The sequence below is a fragment of the Orcinus orca genome, chromosome 6 (genome assembly GCF_937001465.1).
Source record: "Orcinus orca chromosome 6, mOrcOrc1.1, whole genome shotgun sequence".
Taxonomy (NCBI): Eukaryota; Metazoa; Chordata; class Mammalia; order Artiodactyla; family Delphinidae; genus Orcinus; species Orcinus orca.
The window spans coordinates 84,491,853-84,519,201 of NC_064564.1; the positions used below are offsets into that span (position 1 = coordinate 84,491,853).

A 27,349-nucleotide genomic window follows, 5' to 3' on the forward strand; every position below is an offset into this window, starting at 1 on the left:
ATGTGCACTTGACAGCAAGAGATGGAGCAACCATCAAGAAGATAGATGGAGGCTAAGTCTCTGATGACTTACAGTGAGAAACAAAGAAAATCTAACTTATTTGAGGCACTCTTATTTTGGGTCTCTCTGTTACAGCAGCTGAACTGATATCCTAACTAAACACCATCTATACGCCATCACTCTCAAATTTGTATCTTCAACTTCAACTCTCCCTGGAACAACATAGCTGCCAACCTGCCATCTCCACTCATATCTAATAGGCATCTCAAACTTAACATGGCCATTAGAGAACTCTTAATTCTACCCACTCCCAAATTATTCCGTCCTCAGGGTACTCCGTATCAGGAAAGAACACCCCCACTACTCAAACCAAAAGTGTAAGAATTATTGTTGATTCCCTTCTTCATTTTACTGGGCACAGGAAAACGAAAGACTGGCATTCATATAACACATTCAACCACATTCTCTCTTAAACACAGCCATCAAAGACCATAATTAACTAAGAAACTCTTAGCTCTGATATTACAAAGACAATAAAAAATATGGTAATCGATGTGTGCTACCTATAGGTTTCAGCTACAATTGGTGATTAACCTCATTCACTCACTTATTGATAAACACACATGCCAGCACTGATACGTGCATACTTTATAATAACTCATACAAATGTATTAAGCTTAGTCAGTTGAAATATAAGCAAAGGTAAATACCTGTTTCTCTTCCAATCTGACGTGTTCCTAGGTTGATCACAGGTGTTCCAAAAGCTCCAACCTCTCGTACCCCACAGCTGCTGTTCCCAATCATACAACCAGCATGGGCAACCAGCTGTATAAACTGGTCAAATGGGACATGTTTAACTGCACGAAAATTGGGATGATGCTCAATGCCCTTCTTCCGCATCACTCGAACCATTTCTTTGCTCCCTGTGAAAATGAAAAGAACCAACTGTTAAATGGTTTACGAGATAAAGGAACAATTTTCATCGGCAAGTATAGCCCCACTTAAAGAAATATCCCTCATAAAAACTCATAACAGTTATTAGGGAAACAGTCCTTTTAATTACTGATCTTTTCATGAATGATGAACATCCAAAACATCTGGTCAGCCCTGTGTTTCAACTCGTCTAGAAACTTTAAACAGCAGCAGTGGGTCTCTTCAAACAGCACTCCACAAAACAAATACTAACACCCCAGTAAAAGCTCTTACCTCACCAATTAAGAGGCTCAAGACAGGCCAACAGTCTCTGTCTCTTAAGCCAGGAGTTCCTAAATGGAAAGGTCTCGGGCTCCGCGTACCAAGCCGATCAGAGGGCCTCTGCCTCAGCTATGCTCACATCTACAGTAACGACAGCTCGATGGGACAGCAAGCGCTCCCACTTACGTGGACTAAACAAGCTCTAAGCAAATACAGATTCTGAAACTGTGGCTGATATTTTACTTTACATGCATGACTTTGTTTTGAAAAGTTACAGATGTATGAGGGGGAGACGATATTCAGTGTCCCTCTGCTTGCCTCTCTACTCACCCTTTCCTAGTGGCTGTGACCAAGGCGGGCAAGGAGGCTAATCTGATCAGTTACAAGGCAGGACGACGACCACACTGTGTCCACTGGTGTGCAGGAGCCGCGAATTTAACAGAAGCTGGGCATGCATGTGTTCTCCTTTTAACTTTCTCCATGGCAAGGCAGGCAACAGACTCAGGGGCTAACTCCTTAGAGCAGGCCCGGCCACTTCTCTCCTGCCAGAACATGCCAGTCATTACCTAGAACTCGTGTAGTGCAGGGCACGCCAGAAGCTGCTACTATTCCAAGGTTCAGATTTGGGTTCAACTGAAGGCTTCTCTTTGGCCCTATACGACAGGCACTAAACCTGTTTTCCAGAAAAGCCTACATTAGGGAATGGGGCACTAAGTCAGATAATGAGAAAGTGATGCCTTGATTCTTATTTCCCTCTTGTTCCTTGTGTATATTTTATCAAAAACCCTGTGAAAAGGAGAGGCGAGTGGCAGACATGATTTAGGCATTCCTGGGACCCTTTCCTTTCATAGGGGTAAAAAATCTCAAATTCTAAAGTATATACAATAAGGAAGGTATATTACAAACAATATCACTGACAATACTGAAGAAGAGATATAATTACATTATAAATATTTATGCAAAAATTTAAGGGATTAGAAAAGAATAAATATTAAGGTTTTTGAAATATTGATACATAACCTGGATGAAATCTGGGTTGGGGGTCTTAAAGTTTTTTTCCTACTAACACCCTACTTTGTTCCCCCTAACGGAAAAGATTATTCAAGACACACTAAGGGAAGGATTCTTTCAGTGTAAGATGGTGACATCTTGGCACTGCAGAGAAGGGATCCTGCCTCCTTTACCAAAAAATGCCTAAGAGCTCAGCAATGAGTGGTATCAGCTAATAATAACCAGTATCTGAAAATCCCTCAGTATCAGGCCCTGCTCTGGCATTTCCCATTTATATATCCCTACCATTAACCTAAGGTCTTACTAGCACTGGTTCCATCCACCAGTAGGTGATCAATCAGGTTAGGCTTAAGGATCAACTGGTTGGGAGCTAGAGATCGAAATTGCTTAAGCTCAAGATTAAATTAAGGTATAGCTAACATAAATAAGAGAACAAGAAATAAAAATAATGGCTATTTTACTGCAGTCAGTAGGATCATTACTTTCCTAGAGACACTCTTTCAGCTTCTAAGGTTTATATCTCTTGGCTATTGCATTTTTTTTTAACATCTTTATTGGAGTATAATTGCTTTACAATGGTGTGTTAGTTTCTGCTTTATAACAAATCAGCTATACATATACATATATCCCCATTATCTCCTCCCTCTTGTGTCTCCCTCCCTAGAGTCTGTCATACAGAGTGAAGTGAGTCAGAAAGAGAAAAACAAATACCATATGCTAACACATATATATGGAATCTAAAAAAAAAAAAAATAGTTTTGGCTATTGCATTTTCTCGTTGATGGAAACTGGAGGGAAGAGACTAAACGTGAAACTAGAATGGAGATTTGAGATTTTTTTTTAAGTATTTATTTCTTTCCTATTAAGTTTCTACTAGACTTAATAATATCACAAACTCCTCAATCTACTGCAAAATCGGTGATCCTTTGAAAATCAGAATGCATTTCAGAATAGAATGGCCTTCAATGATAAGATGAGCAAGATAGGAAGGTCGGTCAAAAGAAGACATAATAGAAACATAAAACTGGAAAGGTAGGTGGCATACTTTCATTTTCAAGTTAAATTACCTGCATCAATATTTGGAAACAGAACTAGGGTCCGCTTGTTAAATGAGATAAGTGCATCCAATGTTAGTTCAAACATTTTTAGGGAATGCTTAATGTCCGTGGTCACAGGGTGCTGTAGTGCAACAATGTAATCTTTAGATTTTACATCATCACCTGTTTAAAGAAAAATCAAACCACATTGCTTCATTAGTTAAGAATCTTAAAGGAGGAAGAAGCAAATTCTAAAAAGCAAGACCCCAAAGTCTATGTTTTAAAATTCTGAGGAAAAAACAATTTGTCACATTCTAAGCAGGGCATCCAAATTCGGATCAAAGGATAAGAACTTACAGCAACAAGTCCAAGGATTCTTCAGGGAACTTAACGTTTTACAAAGGTGCTTGCTACCACAAACAAAATACATAATTTTAAATAGTAGACACTAGACTTCATTGTCTTAAAGTTCACAATATTTCAAAGCGTTAGAAAAATGTGACTCTTCCCAATTTCTAACTAGTGTTTCTAATGAATTATCAGCAATATTAATGAGTAATAATGTGTTGCAAATCAGGGCATTTAGAGATTGATTGAGCATGAAATAAATTTCGTATAATGCATAGGCATTTCCCCACTATCGCCCACCAGATTCAACAAACCACCAGTGTTTCTAATTCTGTTCAAAGGCCTAGAAAGGCTTCACTCATCCCCAGGCTGGGATCCCAAGGACAGTTCCTCAGCAAAAATGTAAAGTGTAAAAGATTTGGATGGACAGTGCCATGCCAAATAACACAAAGAATTCTGCAACAGGGCCTATATTATCCTATAAAACTGAAGATGAGCTCTACTCACTTATTTTTTTGTTTGTTTTGTTGTTTTCTTCTACTCTTTTTTTTTTTTTTTTTTTTTGTTGCGGTACGTGGGCCTCTCACTGTTGTGGCCTCTCCCGTTGCGGAGCACAGGCTCCGGACGCACAGGCTCAGCGGCCATGGCTCACGGGGCCAGCCGCTCCGTGGCATGTGGGACCTTCCCGGAACGGGGCACGAACCTGTGTCCCCTGCATCGGCAGGCGGACTCTCAACCACTGCGCCACCAGGGAAGCCCCCTACTCACTTATTTTTAATGAAAGAATATATTTATTTGTGATATTAATTTTAATGATCAACTTTATCATGAATTATGTTTATCATTAATCCAAATTCAATCAGTAGCAGCTACTTTTTTAAATTTATTAATTTCTTTTGTGTGTGGTACATGGGCCTCTCACTGTTGTGGCCTCTCTCGCTGCAGAGCACAGGCTCCAGACGTGCAGGCTCAGCGGCCATGGCTCACGGGCCCAGCTGCTCCGCGGCATGTGGGATCTTCCCGGACCGGGGCACAAACCCGTGTCCCCTGCATCAGCAGGCGGACTCTCAACCACTGTGCCACCAGGGAAGCCCAGCAGTTACTTTTTATGATTTAATGGTAACAGAAATTTTTTACTAAGAATCTTCAGTAGTATTTGATTTAAAAGACTACAGGCTCCAAAATTTTATTTTAAAAAATGACTGGTCCCATATCATGTTCTAAACTGGGGGTGGGGTGGGGATATAATTACTAAATTTTTGTTCAAAGTAGTAAAAAAGAACAGTGAAAAAGAAAACACAGAGCGATGAGCTGGAGCTACCCATCCCTGGCAATAATACATTTTGTGCAAAGCCTGCACCTGGTCCTCGATGTATGACTTCTGACATTTATCTGCCTTTGTCTCCAGAACTCAGCAGCTTCAGCCCTTCCACACAACCGTTTCCATTACGGTACCATTACTTGGTTTTGGGTCAAAAAGTTCTATATTTACTGTGGTATTTCTTTCAATATTAGGAATGTAACATGTCTTTTTAACTTTGCTAATATTTTTATTAGGACTGTTATTTATTAATGTTCTGGTTACAAAGCTGCATGTTCTGAGTGGCTTACTCAATACTATTTTTCTTATAAGCAGAAGGATAACGTCAGAAATTGCAGGTTGAGAAGCAGGTACAGGCTTTGCACAAAAGGTATTATTGCCAGGGACAGGTGGCTTTGGCTCAATGTCTTTTCCCCCCCCACTGGTTTAAAAAAAAATCTAGTTTTTGCTATTTCGTCATTCTTCTTTTCACAAACTGCTTAAAAGGTTCCAAGGAGAACCTTAAGCCCTACAAGTACTATTTTGCTGTATTCTGCTTTATAAGGGTTATTTTCTATTCATTACAAGTTTTTCAGAAATACAAAGTTTTTCAGAAGACATAGTGAGCTAACACTATAATCAGAACAGAATGCAAGAATGTTTACTTAGAAGCATGCAGAAAGGGGAGACTGAAGAGACAGAAGCCTGTTCCATCAGCATTATCTTGACAGGTTCCCTGATAGCTATGAATCTGTCCAAGGATAAGAAATATATAGAATGGATTAACTTATATAGTAGAAAAACCCAATTTATTTCCTGTTCTAATGTGATCTGGATTTAAAATATACACAATCACTTTGATTACACAATCACCAAATTAATTTACTATTAACTTCATTATTCAACAGATCTACCTCTTCACAGAGGAAAGTCCTAAATACCTAAATAGACGATTAGTCCTGATTGGCCCTCTAAATAGTACTCTCACTATAAATTAACTAATAGACATTGTGTGTAAACCTATTTTCTTTGCCTCTGAGTAGCAAAAATAATTTCCAGGAATCTAGATCATTGATCATTGAAGATTTCAGACCTTAAGGCTTACTTACAGAGGTAACAATCTCTAATGGTACAACTATGACTTCTGCTTTTTAATAATAATCATAATCCCTTATAACTGCTTTCAACATCCATTATCTCATCTGAGTATTCCAACAAGCCCATAAGAAAGGCATTAAAATTAAAAATAACAATTTGTTTCATTGAGCTAAAAAAGCAAAATAAAGGAAAAAAAAACCTTAATTCTACTAACCAGAAGTGAATATTATAAATGACTTGGTGCACATACTTACCGACCTTTCTACGTTACTGTTTTTATAAAAATGTATCATTATACGTATAATTTTATAGCTTGCTTTTTTTTCCTTTTTGATATATCAGGATCGGTCCCTGTAACTAATATTCACCTATAACATTATATTTAATGGATTAAAAGCATTCCATTTAAAAAATTCAATCCATTAAGTCTATTTTATAGAAAAGGTGAGTCTCAGAGAGGTGAAGTCATACCATTGGGCGAGATCTATGAACTAAAAACCTTGGCCTTCTGATTGCTAATGGAACATTCTACCCACAGTAGTTTCCAAAGGACAGAAGCATACCCGAACTTTCGGACAAAAGCAACCATTAGACTGAATGAAGTCTGATACATACCTAACCACATCCGAATGATGCTCATGTAGTCTTTGTTCTTGGCGGAGAGAAGTTTGTCATAGGAAGGGCAGCCTGCCAACAAGATGCGATCATGGTCCTCACACATGGATATCAGGTGTTGCTCTGCACTTCGGGTGCAGCACACATGATAATGAGCCAGTTTCGTTATAGCGTGTCTGATAGAGTCGTCAATGGTCCCACTGACTTCCCCCCCTTCAATGTGAAGGATTCGGATGTTCATCAAGGCAGCAGACGTAGCCAGAGCCAGGGCATCAAACCTGTCTCCATGAACAATCATGATATCAGGCTTCAGGCGGTTAAGAACATCTGGTAGCTTCACAAGGGCCAGGCCCACTGACTCCACCATGGCTGCCTCATCTTCCCCTCTGACAATTGTGTGTAGTCTGGTGTTAATGTCAAAGTCATCTTGTTCAATCATGCGATATGTGTTTCTAAAGCAGGAGAGAAATAACAATGTGAGAGCATGTTCTTAAGTATAGGGCTATAAAAACATCAACATTAACCCTGAAGGGAGAAATATTTCACAAAATTTCCTTGTTAAAATAAATGAACTGAAGTGTAACTTACACACAAAAATAAAAGCACAGACCATAAATATACAGATCACTTAATTAATTTTTCTACACAAACACCCCTCTAGCCACCACCCAGATCAACACATCCCGCACCTGGGAGGTCTCACTTGTGCCCCCTTCAGTGAGCACCTGGAGGGAGAAATATTGGAGGGAGAATGTTTTTATCAGGAAAAGAGAGAGTAAATTTTACAGTGGTCACAACTATTTCTTTCTTTTTTAAAATATATATAAATTTTTAAAAAAATATGCTACTTAATAGAAAAAAATTACTTATAAAAGCAGAGCTCATTAAAAAAAGTAGTATGGAACCAGGATACCTGACATGTCACTATAATATAAATTTCTGAATGATGGAAATTATCTCCTGAATTCTCTTTGTATGTTACCATTAATGCAGCATAATTCTGACTGGGGTGAAAATGTAGGTTTTTAAATTGGCTGTGAAATGCAGTTTCAGGTCTGTTTCATGCTTCAGTAACAACAGCAATTCTCAATGCCTTAAAGTTTCCTGCCTGTTATGACTAGATTTTAAAAGATCCGACTTTTTTTTCTAAATATACATTTATTGTTTAAAAATTGGAAAACACAGAAAATTATCATGCATAAACCTACCACTCGGCAATATCAGTATTACCATTTTGATTTCTTTCTAGCCATTTTATGCATAGTATTTCAACATGGTTGAGAACACATCATAGTACAATTCTGTAATCTAGTTAATCCATTTAACACTATATTTTCTCAGATCATGAAGGATTCTTTACATACATCATACTGATGCCTTAGTAGTCATTTTATAGATTCCTTTGGATTTTCCTACAAAAGCTATGATGTCATCTGTAAATAAAGACAATCTTGTGCCTTTATTTATATCTCGTTTCATTGCACTGGCTGTTACATGCAGTACACAGAGAAGGGTGAAAGTGCATGTCCTTACCTTGTTACCAATCTTTGGAGAAAAGTACAAATTTTATGTTAGCTATAGGTTTTTCACAGGTGGTCTTTATCAGACTGAGGAATTTCCCTTCTATTCCAAGTTTGCTAAAGGTTTTACCATAACTAGTTGTTGAATTTTGTCAAATGCTTTTTTAATATCTATTGAGATGAATGTGTTGGTCCCCCCACCCACCGCCTTTTTTCTTAATTGGGGTATAGTTGTTTTACAATGTTGTGTTAGTTTCTACTGTACAGTGAAGTGGAGTTTCCTGTGCTATAGAGCAGGTTCTCATTAGTTATCTATTTTATACATATTAGTGTATATATGTCAATCCCAATATCCCAATTCATCCCACCCCCACTTTCCCCCCTTGGTGTCCATAAGTTTGTTCTCTACATCTGTGTCTCTATTTCTGCCTTGCAAACTGGTTCATCTGTACCATTTGATTTCCCACTTTACTCTGTTAATACGTGAATCACACTAATTGATTTTCAAATGTTAAATCAATCTTGAATTCCTGAGATAAACCCACTTGGTCATGACGTATTATCTGTTTTTGTATATTGCTGGATATGATTTGCTAATTTTTTGTTTAAAATTTTTATGTCTAATTCATGAGGGATACTGATCTGAATTTTCTTATAATGTCTTTCTCAGGTTTTGATATCAGGATTATGCTGACCTTATTAAATAATCTAGGAAGTCCCGTGGCTCCTCTATTTTCTGAAAAAGTTTATATAGGATCTTAAAAGTTTGATAGAATTCAAAAGTGCAGCCAACTTGGTAGGAAGTTATTTTTATAGGAAGTGTTTGATAATGAATTCAATTTCTTTAATATAGAGCTATCGAGATTTTCTATTTTTTTCTGTCAATTTTGGTAAGTGGTGTTTTTCAAGGAGTTTGTCCATTTCATCTAAATTGACTGTCAAATTTACTGGCCTAATATTCTCCTTTTATTCTTTTAATGGCTGTAACATCAAGATGATATCCTCTTTGTTATCCTATATTGGTAAATACTGTGTTCCCTTTTTCTTGTTCTGCAGGAGCTTGTCAATTTTATTATTTTAAAGAAATAACTTTTGCCTCGATTAATTTTCTCTACTGTTTAATCTACTCTTACATTTCATTGATTTCCACTCTACCGTTCCTCCCTTCTACTTACTTTGGGCTTAATTTTCTTTTTCCTGTTTGTTAAAGTGGAAATGGATCCTTGACTCTAAATTTCTCTTTTTTCACGTAAGTATTTAAAGCTATAAATTTCCCCATAAGCACTGCTTAATCTATACCCACAAATTTTGAAATACTGTAATATTTGTTTTTAATTTAAATTTATTTATTTATTTTTGACTGCATTGGGTCTTCGTTGCTGTGCACGGGCTTTCTCTAGTTGCAGTGAGCAGGGGCTACTCTTCATTGCAGTGCGCAGGCTTCTCGCTGCAGTGGCTTCTCTTGTCGCGGAGCATGGGCTCTCAGTGCACGGACTTCAGTAGTTGTGGCTCATGGGCTCTAGAGCGCAGGATCAGTAGTTGTGGCGCACAGGCTTAGTTGCTCTGTGGCACATGGGATCTTCCCCGACCAGGGCTCGAACCCATGTCCCCTGCATTGGCAGGTGGATTCTTAACCACTGCACCACCAGGGAAGTCTGATATACTGCAATATTTATTATCCAATTCAAAACATTTTCTAATTTCCCTTAGGATTTCTTGTTTGACCCCTAAGCTTAAAACTCAACAATAAAAAACCCGATTTAAAAATGGGCTAAAGGGGCTTCCCTGGTGGCACAGTGGTTAAGAGTCCGCCTGCTGATGCAGGGGACGCGGGTTCGTGCTCCGGTCCGGGAAGATCCCACATGCCGCGGAGTGGCTGGGCCCATGAGCCAAGGCCACTGAGCCTGCACGTCCGGAGCCTGTGCTCCGCAACGGGAGAGGCCACAGCAGGGAGAGGCCCGCGTATTGCAAAAATAAATAAATAAATAAAAATAAAAATAAAAATGGGCTAAAGGGCTTCCCCGGTGGCACAGCGGTTAAGAATCCGCCTGCCGGGCTTCCCTGGTGGCACAGTGGTTGAGAATCTGCCTGGCAATGCAGGTGACATGGGTTCGAGCCCCGGTCTGGGAAGATCCCACATGCCACAGAGCAACTAGGCTCGTGAGCCACAACTACTGAGCCTGCGCGTCTGGAGCCTGTGCTCCGCAACAAAAGTGGCCACGATAGTGAGAGGCCCACGCACCGCAATGAAGAGTGGCCCCCGCTCACCACAGCTAGAGAAAGCCCTCACACAGAAACGAAGACCCAACACAGCCAAAAATTAAAAAATAAATTTAAAAAAACATTGAAATAAATCACATTTCACTTTAAAAAAAAGAATCCGCCTGCCAATGCAGGGGACATGGGTTCGAGCCCTGGTCCGGGGAGATCCCATGTGCTGCGGAGCAATGAAGCCTGTGCGCCACAACTACTGAGCCTGCGCGCCACAACTACTGAGCCTGAGTGCCACAACTACTGAAGCCCATACTAGAGCCCATGCTCTGTAACAAGAGAAGCCACTGCTATGAGAAGCCCGCGCACCACAATGAAGAGTAGCTCCCGCTCGCCGCAACTAGAGAAAGCCCGCGCACAGCGAAGAAGACCCAACACAGCCAAAAATGAAAAAAAATAAATTTACTTAAAAATAAATAAAAATGGCCTAAGACCTTAACATACACCTCACCAAAGATGATATAAGGATAGCAAATAAGCATATGAAAAGATACTCCACATTATATGTCATCAAGGAAATGCAAATTAAAACGAGATACTGCTACACACCTATTAGAATGGCCAAAATCCAGAACACTGACAACACTAAATGCTGGCAAGGATGTGGAGCAACAGGAACTCTCATTCACTGTTGCGGGGAATACAAAATGATACAGCCACATTGGAAGACAGTTTGGCAGTTTATTGCAAAAGTAAACATGCTCTTACCATACGATCTAGCAATCATGCTCCTTCATTTACCTAAACGAGCGGAAAACTTATGTCACACAAAAATCTGCAAAATGAATGTTTATAGCAGCTTTATTCATAATTGCCAAAACTTGGAAGCAACCAAAATATCCTTCAGTAAGGGAATGGAGAAATAAACTATCATACATCCACACAATGGAATATCATTCAGTGAAAAAAGAAATGACTATCAAGCTATGAAAATACATGAAGGAAACTTAAATGCGTATTACTAAATGAAAGAAGCAAATCTGAAGAGGCTACATAATATGTGATTCCAACTATATGACATTCTGGAAAAGGCAAAAATCTATGGAAATGGTGAAAACATCACTGATTGCCAGGAGACTGTTGGGGGGAAGGGATGAATAGGTAGAGGAGAAGACTTGGGGGGCAGTGAAATGACTCTGTGTGATACTATAATGGTAGATACATGCCATTATACATTTGTCCAAACCCAGAGAACTTACACCACCAAGCTGAATCCTAATGTAAACTATGGACTTTGGGTGATAACAGTGTGTCAGTGGAAGTTCATCAATTGTAAAAAACGTACCACTGAAGTGTGGTAGGGGATGTTGATAATGGGGATGCTATGCATGTATAGGGGAAGAGAGGTATACGGGAAACTTCTGTACCTTCTGCTCAATTTTGCTGTTAGAGCTAAAACTGTTCTAAAAAATTAGGTGTATTTTTTAAAGACATTCTTTCTTTTATATATATGCATGTACTTTACCATTTCTAGTCACTCCTTTCTGTAGATCTAAGTTCCCAACAGGTAACATTTCTCTTCAGTTTGAAGAATCTGCCTTAGCATTTTTTTGTAGTATATACCTGATGGTGATAATTTGCTTAGCTTTTCTCTTCAACTTTATTTTTGAAAGATATTTTCACAGATAAAAAATTCTGGGTTAACAGGAGTTATTTTTCCCCCTTTGAGCACATTAAAGATGCTCCACTGTCTTCTGGCCTCCACTGTCAGACAGTGAGTTAGTTAGTTATCATTCATATCATTGTTCCCCTGTAAGAAATGTAATTTTTGTCTTGTTGCTTTCAAGATTTTCTTGTTTTCAGCAAATTGACTATGATTTTGTCTACAGGTAGTTTTCTTAGTATTTATCTGTTAGGGGTTGTTGACCTTTCTGGATCTGTACATCGATGTTTTTTCGTTTGTTTTTTTACCAAATTTGGAAACCTCTGGCCAGTATTTCTTCTAAGATTGCAACATAGCTTTAATTCTGAGACTGTCCCGCCTACAGAATGTTCATACCTAACTGTTTGAATCAGGAACCAGAATCAGAATTCCCTTGAAATAGCATCTCAAAAAACAAAACACTATGTCCCGTAACACCAAATATACTTGAAGAATTTGCTAAGCCCTGAATTAAACTGAAATATTGAGTTTATTTTTAAACTAAGTTCTGTATTAAACATGTATTAAACAAACATGTTTTAAGTATTTAGTCTGAACTGCTGCCAAACTTGAACATTTTCAAAAACTATGGGACTGTAACAAAACTAGGCCACCGATATAATCTCTAAATGAAATTAGACTTGATCCAGTGCATTTGTCTTAAGTCCCCAAACTGAACCTCTGCACAGCAGTAGGGGCTGTCATGGTACCCACACCACCACAACCAATCTTCTCATTAATCTTTACTGATAGTATCTCTCCTCCTCCTCTTAAATAACCTTGTCTCTAATTTGGAAGCATCATTCTTAGATGAAAATCAGTTGAATGATCTATCGGTTGTTGTTTTCTGATTATTTTTCTTTGTGCTGTTGCATATTAAAAGTATAAAGAAATATGATTAGCAGTTCTCAAACTTCACCTCTCCAATAGCAGAAGGAATCTGATCCTTGAGGGATTTAAGTTTTCTCCTCAGCTTTTACATTTGGGATGGTCCCCCTACCATGTCTCTTCCTGCAGAAAAATGCTCAGACAGCTGCATAAAGAGTGCCAACTATCTGCTGTCTTGAGATACCAAAGTTATGCATAATTGTGCTGAAGATACTTATTCTGTTAGAGTCAACTAGACTTAAAAATTACTCAATTCCTCCAGAGAAGATACTCCCACCTCCACAATTAATTAGCATGTTTGACAGTCTTATTCTAAGTTTTTCCCCTTAATTTGTTTTTATTTTCACTTTCTATCCAGCACAACTTCCTTTAGTTATTAGAATATTAATCCTTCTGAGTCTACGACAGTCATTTTTAACCCTCTCTAAATGAGAAACTAGTTGGTATGGGAAAGTCTTCACAATGCAATGAGCACCAGTTGAGCATACAGTGCAGGGCACTCTATCTGTGTTAAATACTGTGTGTTGAGAGAGAGAAAGAAGAGAGAGAAAGAAGGTTATTTACTTACACACACAGAAAAGAAAGTACAGCAGATTTTTGCATGCATGACTTTAAAATTCTCAAGCATTCCTGAAATACCAAGTCATGGAGTCATGAAGTCATGTGCAATTTTGCTAAGCATGAATTTGAATCCCACCTATTTGACATTAACCTTAATAGGAGAGCAAGTCACTTAGCTAATGATTAAGCCAACCTTTCAGACCAAAATACAACATTGTTCCCATCATTTTCTTCATGTTTCTGTGGGGGAAATACCATAGAGCAAGGTCTCTCAATGTCAGCAGTATTGACATTTTAGGCCAGACAGATTCTTTGTCGTGGAGGGCTGACCCATGAACTGTAGGATGTTTAGAAACATCCCTAGCCTCTTAAAAAAGTGTGCTGAGATCGGATCAAACTGGAGGAGTAGGATGTGGAGTTCACCTTCTCCACAAATATGGGATTGGCCAAAAAGTTCATTCGGGTTTTTCCGTAACATCTTATGGAAGATATTACAGAAAATACATATCAAAATGTTTAAATCAAAATATATCTACATGTGGAACGATTCTCACAAAACATCTACTGAATGCTGGCAGAAGACCTCAGACTTCCAAAAGGGCAAGAAAATCTCCATGTAATTGGGGAGGACAAAAGAAAAAAGAAAAATAAAGAGAGAAAGGAATCAGGATGGGACCTGCGCCGCTGGGAAGGACCAGTAAAAAAAGGAAAGGTTTCCGCACACTGGAAGTCCCCTCACTGGTGGGGAGATCAGCCGGGATGGGAGGGGGAACTTCAGAGCCTCAGAAGAGAGCGCAGCAACTGGTCAGTGGAGGGTAGAAGGGAGAGAGAACTGCACCGAATGTCAGTGCTGCTGCCCGACACTCCCCAGCCTGAGACGCTGGTCCGCTGGGCCGGGTGGGGGCTGGGAGCTGAGGCTCGGGCTTCAGAGGTCACTCCCCGGGGAGAGGACTGGGGTTGGCTGCGTGGAGACAGCCTGAGGGGACTAGGGTGTCGTATGGGAGAAGGCCTGGGCCCGCCAGAGAGGCAGGGTGCCATTGCTGGGTGGCACACAAGGAGATGGGCGGGACCGCCATAGGAGCTTCTTTCTCTGCTCACACACTAGCCAGCGGCAGGGCACTGCCTACATGAGCCCCAGGGGTAGGCGAGAGCCTCCACTACCATCTCGGACTCTAGAGGCAGGCACAGACCGCTGCTGCCGCTGAGAGTCCTGTGAGCAGGCGCTGGTCACTGCCCCCACCTTCCTGGGAGTGTGCGTGGCCTGCTGCCACTGCTGCCAAGAATCCCTCGACCAGGTGCCACCCGCTGCCCCCACCTTCCCAGGAGCGCACACGGGCCGTACACCTGCACACCCCCATCAAGGGGATAACAGTGAGCACATGCTGAGGAAAGAGATGGCAAGCATCCAAACTAAAAACAGCCCTCACGCCAAAAAAAAATTAAATCCACACAAGCTATGCAGGGACGCTCCCACATATAAATAGCCCTCCAAGACCAGAGTAGATAATTTTCCACCTAAACTCACAGAGTAAAAGAAATATAAGCAAAATGAAGAAGGAGAGAAAGCACTCCCAGTTAAAAGACCAAGAGTATTCCCCTGAAAGAACAAACAATGAAACAGACCTCTTCAGTCTAACAGACACCAAGTTCAAAAAGGAGGTAATGAAAATACTGAAGGAATTAAGAAAGGCTATCACAGAAATGCAGAGTACTGTAAAAAGGAACTAAAAACTATAAGGTGGAGCCCAGAAAAATTAGAAAGTTCATTTGCCGAGATGAAAGCTAAGCTAAAAGCAAAGAATAGCAGGATGAATAATGCAGAAGAAAGAGTAAGTGATTTGGAAGATAGAATAATGGAAATTACCCAATCAAAACAGCAGACAGAAAGCCAACAACAACAAAAAAACGAAGAAGGCAATATAAGAGACCTATGGGATAATATACAGCATGCCAATCTATGTATAATAGGAATTCCAGAAGAAGAAGAAAGAGAAAAGGGGATTGAAAATGTATTTGAAGAAATTATGGCTGAAAACTTCCCAAACCTAAAGAAGGAAACAGATATCCAGATATAGGAAGCACAGAGGGTCCCAAACAAGATGAACCCAAACAGAGCTACACCAAGACATATCATAATAAAAATGGCAAAAGTTGGGGCTTCCCTGGTGGCGCAGTGGTTGAGAGTCCGCCTGCCGATGCAGGGGACACGGGTTCGTGCCCCGGTCCGGGAGGATCCCACATGCCGCGGAGTGGCTGGGCCCGTGAGCCATGGCCGCTGAGCCTGTGCGTCCGGAACCTGTGCTCCACGACGGGAGAGGCCACAACAGTGAGAGGCCCACGTACCGCAAAACAAAAAACAAAACAAAACAAAATGGCAAAAGTTAGAGAGAGGATTCTAAAGGCAGCAAGAGAAAAACAAAGAGTTAATTACAAGGGAACCCTCATAAAGCTATCAGCTAGTTTATCTACAGAAACACTGCAGGCCAGTAGGGAGTGGCAAAGTACATTCAAAGTCTTGAAAGGGAAAAATCTGCAACCTAGAATACTCTACCCAGCAAGATTATCATTTAGGAGGAGAAATAAAGAATTTCTCAGACAAGCAAAAACTAAAAGAATACAGCAATACTAAACCTATGCTAAAAGGAATATTGAAAGTCTTCTCTAAATAGAAAAGAAGCAAGAAGATATAGGAAGGAGGAAATCACAGTAGGAAAGTAAATCACTTAAGCCAATATACAGATTTTTTTTAAAAAGCCTATTTGTGAAAGTGACAATAAACACAAGGAACGGCAAAAGGATAAACGTGAAGTTGTAAAAAAGGAAATCAAAATCACAAAATGTGGGGAAGGAGAGTAAGAAAATGTAGATTGCTTTTTTTTTTTAAGAATGTGTCTGATCCTATATGACTATCAGTCTAAAGCAAGCAAATATAGAAAGGGGTTAACATACTTGAAAAACAGGGCAACCACAAATCAAAAACATAAAACAGATTCACAAAACCAAAAAGAAGAAAACACAAGCATAAAAGAAAAGGAAATCATCAAACCACTGAAGGAAAAAGAAAGGAACAAAGAAGAAACATAGAATCAACTGGAAAACAAGGTTTAAAATGGCAATAAATACATATGTATGAATAATTACCTTAAATGTCAATGGGCTGAGTGCTCCAATTGAAAGACACAGAGTGGCAGACTGGATTAAAAATCAAGGGCCAACAATACACTGCCTACAAGAGACCCACCTTAGGGCAAAGGACACACATCGATTGAAAGTGAGGGGATGGAAAAAGATGTTTCATGCAAACAGAAATGACAAGAAAACAGGAGTTGCAATACTCATATCAGACAAAACAGACTTTAAAACAAAGGCCATCAAGAAAGATAAAGAAGGACACTATATAATGATAAAAGGATCAATACAAGAAGAGGATTTTACACTTGTCAACATATGTGTACCTAACATAGGAGCACCCAAATACTTAAAACAAATATTAACAGACATAAAGGAAGACATTGATGGGAATACAATAATAGTAGGAGACAATTGGGTTTTTTTTTTGCAATACGTGGGCCTCTCACTGTTGGGGCCCCTCCCGTCGCGGAGCACAGGCTCCGGACGCGCAGGCTCAGCAGCCATGGCTCACGGTCCCAGCCGCTCCGCGGCACGTGGGATCTTCCCGGACCGGGGCATGAACCCGTGTCCCCTGCATCGGCAGGCGGACTCTCAACCACTGCACTACCAGGGAAGCCCTATAGTAGGAGCCTTTAACATCCCACTCACATCAATGCACAGATCTTCTACACAGAAAATCAATAAGGCAACAGAGATCCTAAATGATACAATAGAACAAGTTTGACTTAACTGATATTTTCAGGACAGTTTTTACATCCAAAAAACCCAGAATACACATTCTTTTCAAGTGCACATGGAACACTCTCTAGGATTGACCACATACTAGGGCACAAAACTCACCTCGGGACTTCCCTGGTGGCGCAGTGGTTAAGAATCCACCTGTCAATGCAAGGGACATGGGTTCAAGCCCTAGTCCGGGAAGATTCCCACATGCCGTGGAGCAACTAAGCCCATGTGCCACAGCTACTGAGCCTGCACTCTAGAGCCCATGAGCCACAACTACTGAGCCCGCATGCCACAGCTACTGCAGCCCACACGCCTAGAGCCTGTGCTCCACAACAAGAGAAGCCACTGCAATGAGAAGCCCACGCACCACAGCAAAGAGTAGCCCCCGCTCACTGCAAGTGGAGAAAGCCTTGGTGCGGCAGCAAAGACCCAACACAGTCAAAAATAAATAAATAAATGTTTAAAAAAAACAAATAACAACTCACCTCAACAAATTTAAAAGTATAGAAGTTATTTCAAGCATCTTCTCTGACTACAAAGGCACGAAACTAGAAATCAACCACAGGAAAAGAAATGAGAAAAAAACAATTACATGGAGACTAAACAACATGCTACTAAAAAACCAATGAGTCAATAAGGAAATCAAAACAGAAATTTAAAAATACCATGAGACAAATGACAATGAAAACACAACCATACAAAATCTACGGGATGCAGCAAAAGCAGTTCTTAGAGGGAAGTTTATAGCAGTACAGGCCTTCCTCAAAAAAACAAGAAAAATCTCAAATAAACAACCTAACCTACCACCTAAAAGTATTAGAAAAAGAAGAACAAACAAAACCTAAAGTCAGCAGAAGGAAGGAAATAATAAAGATCAGAGAGGAAATAAATAAAATAGAGATTAAAAAATAGAAAAAAATCAATACAACCAAGAGTTGGTTCTTTGAAAGGGTAAACAACATTGACAAACCTCTGGGCAGGCTCACCAAGAAGAAAAGAGAGAGAACCCAAATAAACAAAATAAGAAAGGAAAAAGGAGAAATCTCAAATGATACCACAGAAATACAAAAAACCATAAGAGAACACTATGAAAAATTATTTGCCAACAAATTTGACCACCTAGAAGAAATGAACAACTTTCTAGAAACATACAGCCCACCAAAACTGAATCAAGAAAAAATAGATAATTCAGGGAACTCCCGGGTGGTCCAGTGGTTAGGACTTGGCACTTTCACTGCCCACGGCCCAGGTTCAATCTCTGGTCGGAGAACTAAGATCCCACAAGCCGCATGGTGTGGCCAAATAAATAAATTAAATTAAATTAAATTAAATTAAATATGGCACAAATGAATCTATCTACAAGACAAAAACAGACTCACAGACATAGAGAACAGATTTGTGGTTGCCTAGGGGGTGGTGGGGGAGGGAGAGGGATGAACTGGGAGTTTGGGGTTAGTAGATGCAAACTATGACATTTAGAATGGACATGCCACAGCAACTAAGCCCGTGCACCACAACTACTGAGCCTGTGCTCTAGAGCCCATGAGCCACAACTACTGAGCTCGCGTGCCACAACTACTGAAGCCTGCGAGCCTAGAGCCCGTGCTCCGGAACAAGAGAAACCACCGCAATGAGAAGACCGCACACCACAACGAAGGGTAGCCCCTGCTCGCTGCAACTAGAGAAGCCCCGCACGCAGCAACGAAGACCCAACGCAGCCATAAATAAACAAATAAATAGATAAATAAAACAAAACTCAAGATACAAAAGCTTGTACAGTGAAAAGGATACTTCTCACTTCTGTTTTACCAGTTATCCAGTTCTTCTCCCCAGAAGCAACCAATTTCTTGTGCTAGAATGCACTGTAGACATACATTTCCATTAAGTACTAGTCAAGTTTCCATTTCAGCAGTCTCACCTGACAAATACTACCTTCCCCGCTTAATTACTGTGGTAGGCAGATAAGAAACCTACCACAATCTCCTTGAAAGCCTCTCCCCACTAGTCTTCTGCCAAACTTTTCTCACAGAAGTAAAAGAACACACTTAGACTTCCCCCTCAGGCTCTAGCTAAAATTTCTCCTTTACTTTGTCCTATCTCTGTTCAATAATGTAAGAAAACCCAAGTGGATTTTCTTAGACAGCCAGAATTCATTTCACATTTTAAAAATCTGTGAACTTTTGAGCTCTCCATAAGTTTCTTCTCTTGTCTTTAAAAGTATTTTCTTAGAGCAAATTGCTAAACTGGTTTTGGGGGGCAGGTTTTTATTTGTTTTTGCTGTTATTATCTTATTGTTAAAGGACATTTAAAAAGACAATTTTACCTTAACACAAGCTTCTTTCATATTCAATACTTTGGAGGCTGCATTAATGTTTTCATGCCACAAGGGTGTACTAAATGCCACTTTATTACATGTAACAAAATGTTCACCTTTGGTTTATACACCTGCTCCCTCAAAGATTTCCCAAGTTTCGTTTTTCATATTTAGAGTGTGATCGATAACAAACCTAATGTCACCAAAGAAAGAATTAATGGTAACGGTATTATAAAATTCTACTTTATCTTGTGGATCAATTAGATTTTTAAAATCTTATTCCATATCTACTACTTTATATGCATTTTTAATATAGGATTAGCATTAGAACTCACAAAACAGACTACATAGAATCACATTATAGTCACACAACATATATTTATAAATGGCATTTCCGGATGTAATACCAAATAAAAGTAATAATAATAATAGCTATAATTTACCAACCATCTAACAGGCAGCATCCCTGTATAGATACTTTATGTCACTATCTCCATTCTTCACAATAACCTACAACACAAGTTTTCACTCCATTTTATAACTGAGGAACCTGAGGCTCAGAGATGCTAGGCAACTTCTCCAAGGCTACCTAAAAACTAAGTGGTAGAATTGGGATTTGAAGCCGGGTCCACACAGCTCCAAGACCAAAGTTCTCACCGGTACATCGTGTTGCAATGAAGAATATCATAAGAAAATGCTTTCATCTTACCCATAGTCATCTATCAGGTGAGAGCCAAGTACCACCACGTCAAGTTCAAAGAACTCAGGTTCCATTTTAATGCCAAACATGATTGGGGCGAGTTTAGAATAATCAGCACGGTTGCAAGTAGCAACACAAACCCGAAGCTTTCGGTTATTCTCCTTCTTCTCCATGACTTGTTTTCTTTTTGAGAGGTTCTTAAAATAGAGTTCCTGAAGTTGCAAAAATAAAAATTAATATCCTATGATAAACCATAATGCAAAAGAATATGAAAAAGAATGTATATATATGTATAAATGAGTCACTTTGCTGTACAGCAGTAATTAATACAACATTGTAGTTCAACTATACTTCAGTAAAAAATAAATTTAAAAGACATTATAGACACAAAAAATAAAAATTCTTTATAATCAGAATGATAGGTCCTAGATATAAACGTAAAATTTTGCCGTCTTAAGTCCTTAAGCACCATTTGGTATAGTGATTCTTAACTTTTCCACCCCGCTTCTGTGTGACACACCCACTGGTATATCAAGTTATGAAATTCCAGCAGACCAACTATGACTCCACCCTTTTCTCTTAAGAAAGCATGCTGGAATGCAATTTAAAAACAGTTTAATATAAATCAACTCTCATTTAAAAGGCAAGCAAACATCAGCTCTTTATTATTAACTAAAAATTACTTGCCATTCCTCACAATTGATCCCAACATACAAGATTAGAGGGAAAGTTTGGTTGAGAACCACTGATCTAGTTCAACTCCCCCACTTACAGAAAGAGAAAAACACAAGTCTTAAGAGAGGAAATTACTTCCCCAACATTCAAGATCACATCCTATAAGCAATGTGAGCTATTCACCCTCATGCTACACACTATATACAAAGCACTGTGATTAGTGCTAAGGAAAAGATGAGTAAGATGAAACAAAAACCCCTACCTTCAAGGCCTCATTAGCATCCATAGCCAGTACCTACACACTTGACAACTCCAAATACCTACCAGCTATCTCCGGTCCCATAGGCACGTCAAAGTCACTGTCCCAAACTGAACTCACTTTCTTTTCCAAACCTGTTCCTCCTTCCTTATTCTCTAACTCTGTTATGAACTTCCATTCATCCAAATGCCTTGACATCCTTGTCTTCTCTGCTCCTCACCCTGTACCTCCTCAGTCCTGTCAGTTCAACCTCCGGAATGAATATCTTTCAAATCAATCTCCTCTCCATCCCCAACCCACCAGAACATCCCCTAGTCCAATCCCTGATCTTAGGTCAGAGCTATTCTAACAGCTGTCAAAGTGGTTTGCCTGTCTCTAGTCTTGCCCTGCCTCCCAAAAACTTTCAGGGTGATCTTTCCAAAGTTTATAAATCTGATTACATTGCTAAACAGGATATACCACCTATGGATAAATTGCAAATTGCTGATCTGGACCTAGTTCATCCTTCCAACCATTTGTCCCCTTACAACTATCCTCACTCTGAACCAAAGCCATGCCAAAGTGCCTGCAGTTCAACCAGTGGGTCTCCATATCTCTGTGCCTTTGTAGATGCAAGCTCCTCTACCTAAAACTTCCTTTCCCTCTTGCCTGGATTCTTCCTCATCCTTTAAAACTCAGGCTAAGTGTCATCTCTTCTGGAAAGCCTTCGCGTAAACCTCAGTTCCTCCTTACTCCACCCCTCTTCGTGGCTGCCTCCCTCTGAGCACTGTGGCCCCATAATACACACATATACTATTGCTCAACTCCTTTGCCCACCCATCCCCCCACAATTCTATACCCTCCTTTCAAAAAGTAAAAACGAGGGGCAAGGGATAAGAGCTATGTTTCAAGGAGCTTTTAAAACTTCCTTATATAAATGTAAAATTTCACTTCACGGACTGATCTCAATGCTTATGTCTCTGGAAGTGTATCAATATTTAGAATTTGCAATCAGGAATCCAGAGAAGCTTGAGTAAGGATGCCAATAAAAGGGAAGCTACCTTTTCAATCAGGGCAGACTCTGAAACTCAGTGGAAATCTCATCAGTAGCCTTCTGCTGTTGATATCTCATCTCTCGTAGGCTAGAACTTCTATAATCACACAAATTGCCCATCATTAGGCCCATTCAGAATTTATAATCTCCAGTAAGAGCTAATTCCACCCAATGGAAAGCATTTGTAAGATAGTGAAGCGAGCATTCTGTCAAGTGAGTTGTATTTGTGAGATCTAAGCACTACCTAACCAAAGAGACAAAAATATTTTTCCAGAATCAGTTGTCCTAAGTGTTCTTGTACATAAATCTTTTCCCACTCATCATTAAATGTGAGCTGAATAAATTGTTGGTGATATTTAATTTGCTGGGTGAGGCAAAGCAAATCATTCATGGTTGATAAATTTGTATTTATTTTAAGAGAATAGTAAACTTTCCATTGGGCAATTCTAAAATGTTTAGTATTTACCAAGTAACTCAAAGGTTATTATACCAAAACTGAATGTAAAGTAGCCATATACACAAACTATGAAAAATAAAACAATGTTACTAAGGCCAAAACTTTTTTAAGGAATAAAGTTAAATCTTAGAAAAAAAATAATAATGGTAAAAATCCTTTGTTAAGAGGAGAATTCTTGGGCTTCCCTGGTGGTGCAGTGGTTGAGAGTCCGCCTGCCGATGCAGGGGACGCGGGTTCGTGCCCCGGTCCGAGAGGATCCCACGTGCCACGGAGCGGCTGGGCCCATGAGCCATGGCCGCTGGGCCTGCGCGTCCGGAGCCTGTGCTCCATAACGGGAGAGGCCACAACAGTGAGAGGCCCGCGTACAGCAAAAAGAAAAAAAAAAAAAAAAAAAAATTTATTTAACTTTTTATTAGGTAGTACATTCACATGGTTTAAAACTGAGAAGGCACAGGAGGCTATAGAGCAAAACGTCTTCTCATCTGTGTTCCCAGACATGTTCTTCTCCCTGAATGCTTAGAATTACTAGTTTCTTATCTATCCTTCTGCAGATAAACTATGCATATACAAATAAATACACAGTTCTTCACACATATAAATACAAATATATTTTATAAATACACAGAGTGTGTATCATGCAATTAGTAACTTATGCTACACTGTTGTTGCATACCTTGTTTTTTAACTGCTCTTAATTATGTTTCTGAATTAAGTGGTAAAATGGGAAAGTTCAAAGGCATTAGAAATATCAAACCTAAAAGTGCAATTTTGAAAATTGCTGGCCATCAACTTTTCAAATATATGTAGGGTTATGAGAGCCCTGGAAGTAAAAATGACCAATGTCACAAACACTTATTGAGAACTGACTCTGTGCAGAGCACTGTTAAAGAAAACTGAGAGGGACTTCCCTGGCAGTCCAGTGGTTAAGACTCCACGCTTCTAATGCAGGGGGCGTGGGTTTGATCCCTGCTTGGGGAACCAAGATCCCACATGCCACATGGCATGGCCAAAAAACAAAACAAAACAAAACAAAAACTGAGAGACAGAGCTGAGAAAGACCTCACCTCTGATTTGTAGGAACTTACAATCTAGTACATGACACCTGGCCACATAATAGATCTTTACCAGTTCACTTTCCCAAACAGAAGCACCAGGAACAAAATTAACAAATTTTCTTTCTCCGCCTAGTATACATTATTATTTGTTCTGTATAAAATGTCATGCCTGGGCTTCCCTGGTGGCGCAGTGGTTGAGAGTCCGCCTGCCGATGCAGGGGACGCGCGTTCGTGCCCCGGTCTGGGAAGATCCCCCCCCAAAAAACAAAAAAAAACCATTAAAATGTCATGCCCAAGGATCCATTTTTGTTTGTTTTTTGCGGTACGCGGGCCTCTCACCGCTGTGGCCTCTCCCGTTGTGGAGCACAGGCTCGGGACGCGCAGGCTCAGCGGCCATGGCTCACGGGCCCAGCCGCTCCGCAGCATGTGGGATCCTCCCGGACCGGGGCACGAACCCGTGTCCCCTGCATTGGCAGGCGGACTCTCAACCACTGCGCCACCAGGGGAGCCCCCCAAGGATCCATTTTTATACTAATAACTGTGACCAAAGTCTCTATGATCAGTATGGAATGAATAAATGTGACATAATGGACTTAAACTATAATAGGAGGATTTAAGTTGCATAAAGTGCAATGTAAAACAAGATAAAACTAGCTTCTTTACACAATGGAATCCTAGGCAGCAATGAAAACAAATGGACTATGTCTAAATGTGTCAATACTAATAAACCTCAAAAACATAACATTAGAGGAAAACAGAAAATTCTAAAAAGTTAGATGAAAAAGGGCCATTTTTTAAAATATGTAAAACATTACTGTATGTTATTTATTGATCTGTAATAAAATTACACAGCAACTCAGGAAAGTACTTACGTCTGAAGGAGGAGGGAAGGGAAAGGAAAAGAGGGCCTAAAGGGTTTTTGTTGTCTATGTAAACATTTTTAAAAAAACATAAGTAGAGGTCTGAAACTAACATGGTAACATGTTAATATGTCGTCAATCTTGATGATTGGTAGAGTGTCGTATTGTTCTGTCCTTTTCGGCATTTTTTTTTTTTTTTTTTTTTTTTTTCGGTACGCGGGCCTCTCACTGTTGTGGCCTCTCCCGTTGCGGAGCACAGGCTCCGGACGCGCAGGCTCAGCAGCCATGGCTCATGGGCCCAGCCGCTCTGCGGCATGTGGGATCTTCCCGGACCGGGGCATGAACCCGTGGTCCCCTGCAACGGCAGGCGGACTCTCAACCACTGTGCCACCAGGGAAGCCCCCTTTTCAGCATATTTGAAATATTTTATTAAAAACAAGAAATCTTTTAAATGGACACTGAAGCTGCACTGTCCACAGTCCTTAAAGCCTAAAGCTCAGAAAGCAGATGGATTGGATATTTACATCCATTTCACTCAATTCCCTAATAGTAACCAGAGCCACTAAAACCAGAAAAATACCCGAAAAATACAACTTCACCTTGATCTCACTGGCAATCTCTGAGAAACCTGCATTCTCTCAACTCAAGACTGACCATTATTAATACTGACAAAAGGTGAGTGACCCTGTCCAGAAAAATAAATACTGTTGTCCCACTCAACTATAGAAAAAGACAAACACTTGGCTCAAGCAGTCTCTGAGCAGAGGAAACCATCAAAGTAAACAATTGCCAGGCACTGTGTTAAGAGCTTCACAAGCATTAACTCACTTCATCCTCACAGCCCTATCTTATTAGCCCCATTTCACAAATGGGCACAATGAGGTACAGTGAAAACCAATTTACTTGCCCCAAATCACAGTTAACAATTACCAGAACCAAACACCAAATCAGCATTCAAGATAGTGCCCATATCCAGTGTTTGCCTGTGTCTGTTCATTTCATAAACACCCATGAGTGAGAACCTTCCTTATGCCTGGTCCTGCCAGGCACCATGGAAATGAAGGGAACATATGATGTATCACTCTCTTCCCTCAGTGCAGACGGGATGACACAGGAATCAGGAGGGTCTGAAATTCACAACTCTATCCTGAGCTATACTCTGGTGTGACTTCTTCCTGAGCTCCCACAACCGGGTTAACCAGTTATCTCTAAATGCCAAGCTGTACCCCACCCCTCTTCTCCATTAGAATTCCAAAAAAAAAAAAAAAACTTTTTCGTGCTTTTTTACAAGTGTGCTCCGGATTGGAGGGAAAATAAACGCATATCAAGCTTCCAAGAAAGCCCAGACTCAGAATACAGTCAGGGCGGGGCGCAGACCCTCAAGATGATCTTTCAGTCCAACGCTTTACACCCCGGGGCCACTTGTCCGTCACGGAGCTCTCCGCCCTCTCCTGCACACCTCCGCGACGGGATGCTTGCTATCTTTCAGGACAGCCGGTGGGATGGAGTGCAGCTGGCCTCCCTCTAACACCCCGCGCCCCACTCCCGGTTATTCACCCGGGGCCCGCACTCAACCCGTCTGCTCCACGGGCCAAAGGCTGAGCCCACATAGGAACTAAAGAGCGGCCCTGCCGTGCAGGCCCGCGGGAGACAGAGCCAGGCCCGGGCCGGGTGCGGAGCCTCTAGCCGGGGAGCTGAGGCCTCAGGGTGCGGGCCCGGAGGCTGCGCTCCCCGAGCCCGCCTCCCCCGAGTCCCCGGCGGGCGCGCGGTTCTCACCAGGCGCCGATCCGCCGTTCCTCCCGCGTTGACGCTGCCGCCGCCGGGCCTCGTGGAGAAGAGCTGAGCGCCGCGCCGTAAAGCAGGCTGGCGTGAGACCGCCCCCTTGGCTTCCGCCACTCGGCCCCGCGGGCGATGACGCGCCTCGACCCCAACCCCGCACACCCCGCGCGCCCTGCGTTCCCACCCGAATCTGCCGACGTGCCTTACGTAAGCGGGGACGAATTCTGCGATTGGCTGTGCGAGGAGGCCGGGGCGGGGTGGCGCCTTCCGTGGTCGTGGCACAGCCCCGGGCGGCCGGCCAGTGTCCCGCCCCTGAGGGGCTCGTTTGCGTGCCACGCGGAAGTTCGGAAGCCGAGCGCCGCACGAGGCAATTGTTTTGGCCTTGGGCCCGAGATGCAATTTCTTAACGCCTTCCAGCCACGCAGTCATTTCATAGGCATGACCAAAACAATACGGTCGTCTCGGGGTCGACCCAGAGCCCTGTCCTGAGTGAAGCTGTGCAACTCCAGAACCGTGTCTGCTAGAGGGCTCAGTGGAGTGCTGATGATGACCCAGGCAAGGCAGAGACCAGCTGATCCTTATAATGAGCTCAGCCTCGGCCTCCCCTGCAGGGAACACCCAGGCCTTCCTGCTCCAGGGAGGAGCACAGAGGTGGCCAAGAAACTGTCGGGAAAGGCCTCACACAGCTCCTGATGAAGACTTTCTAATGATCGTTTCGAATTCCTAGTCACCATTGACAAGAAGCTTTGAATTGGTGATACAGAACATTAAAATATTTATTTTACAACCATTAAAGAATTTATCGCAGGTGAAACTATTTAAACAGCCTAACAATTCACTGACGGTTCTTGCTATAGTGAACTTCAAGTCCAAT

The 27,349-nt window shown here is 41.1% G+C and overlaps 1 protein-coding gene across 5 annotated transcripts in view; it reads right to left on the reverse strand.

The window, feature by feature from the left end:
• GNE (glucosamine (UDP-N-acetyl)-2-epimerase/N-acetylmannosamine kinase) overlaps nt 1–26,637 on the reverse strand; it is a 40,564-nt gene extending 13,927 nt beyond the window's left edge. The window contains exons 1-5 of one of the 5 annotated variants that reach the window (XM_004271432.4): nt 26,473–26,637; nt 20,367–20,569; nt 6,604–7,055; nt 3,273–3,425; nt 711–923 (exon numbers count right to left, since the gene is read on the reverse strand). In XM_004271432.4, the coding sequence (XP_004271480.1) occupies nt 711–923; nt 3,273–3,425; nt 6,604–7,055; nt 20,367–20,530 (982 nt within the window). In that variant the 5' untranslated portion in view covers nt 20,531–20,569; nt 26,473–26,637. Of the gene's footprint in view, nt 1–710; nt 924–3,272; nt 3,426–6,603; nt 7,056–11,102; nt 11,136–11,859; nt 15,782–17,828; nt 17,892–20,366; nt 20,570–26,472 lie in introns of those variants that run through there. The other 4 variants (XM_049710742.1, XM_049710743.1, XM_033431108.2 and 1 more) reach the window with 4 other exon arrangements.
• Nucleotides 26,638–27,349: the final 712 nt, after the last annotated feature.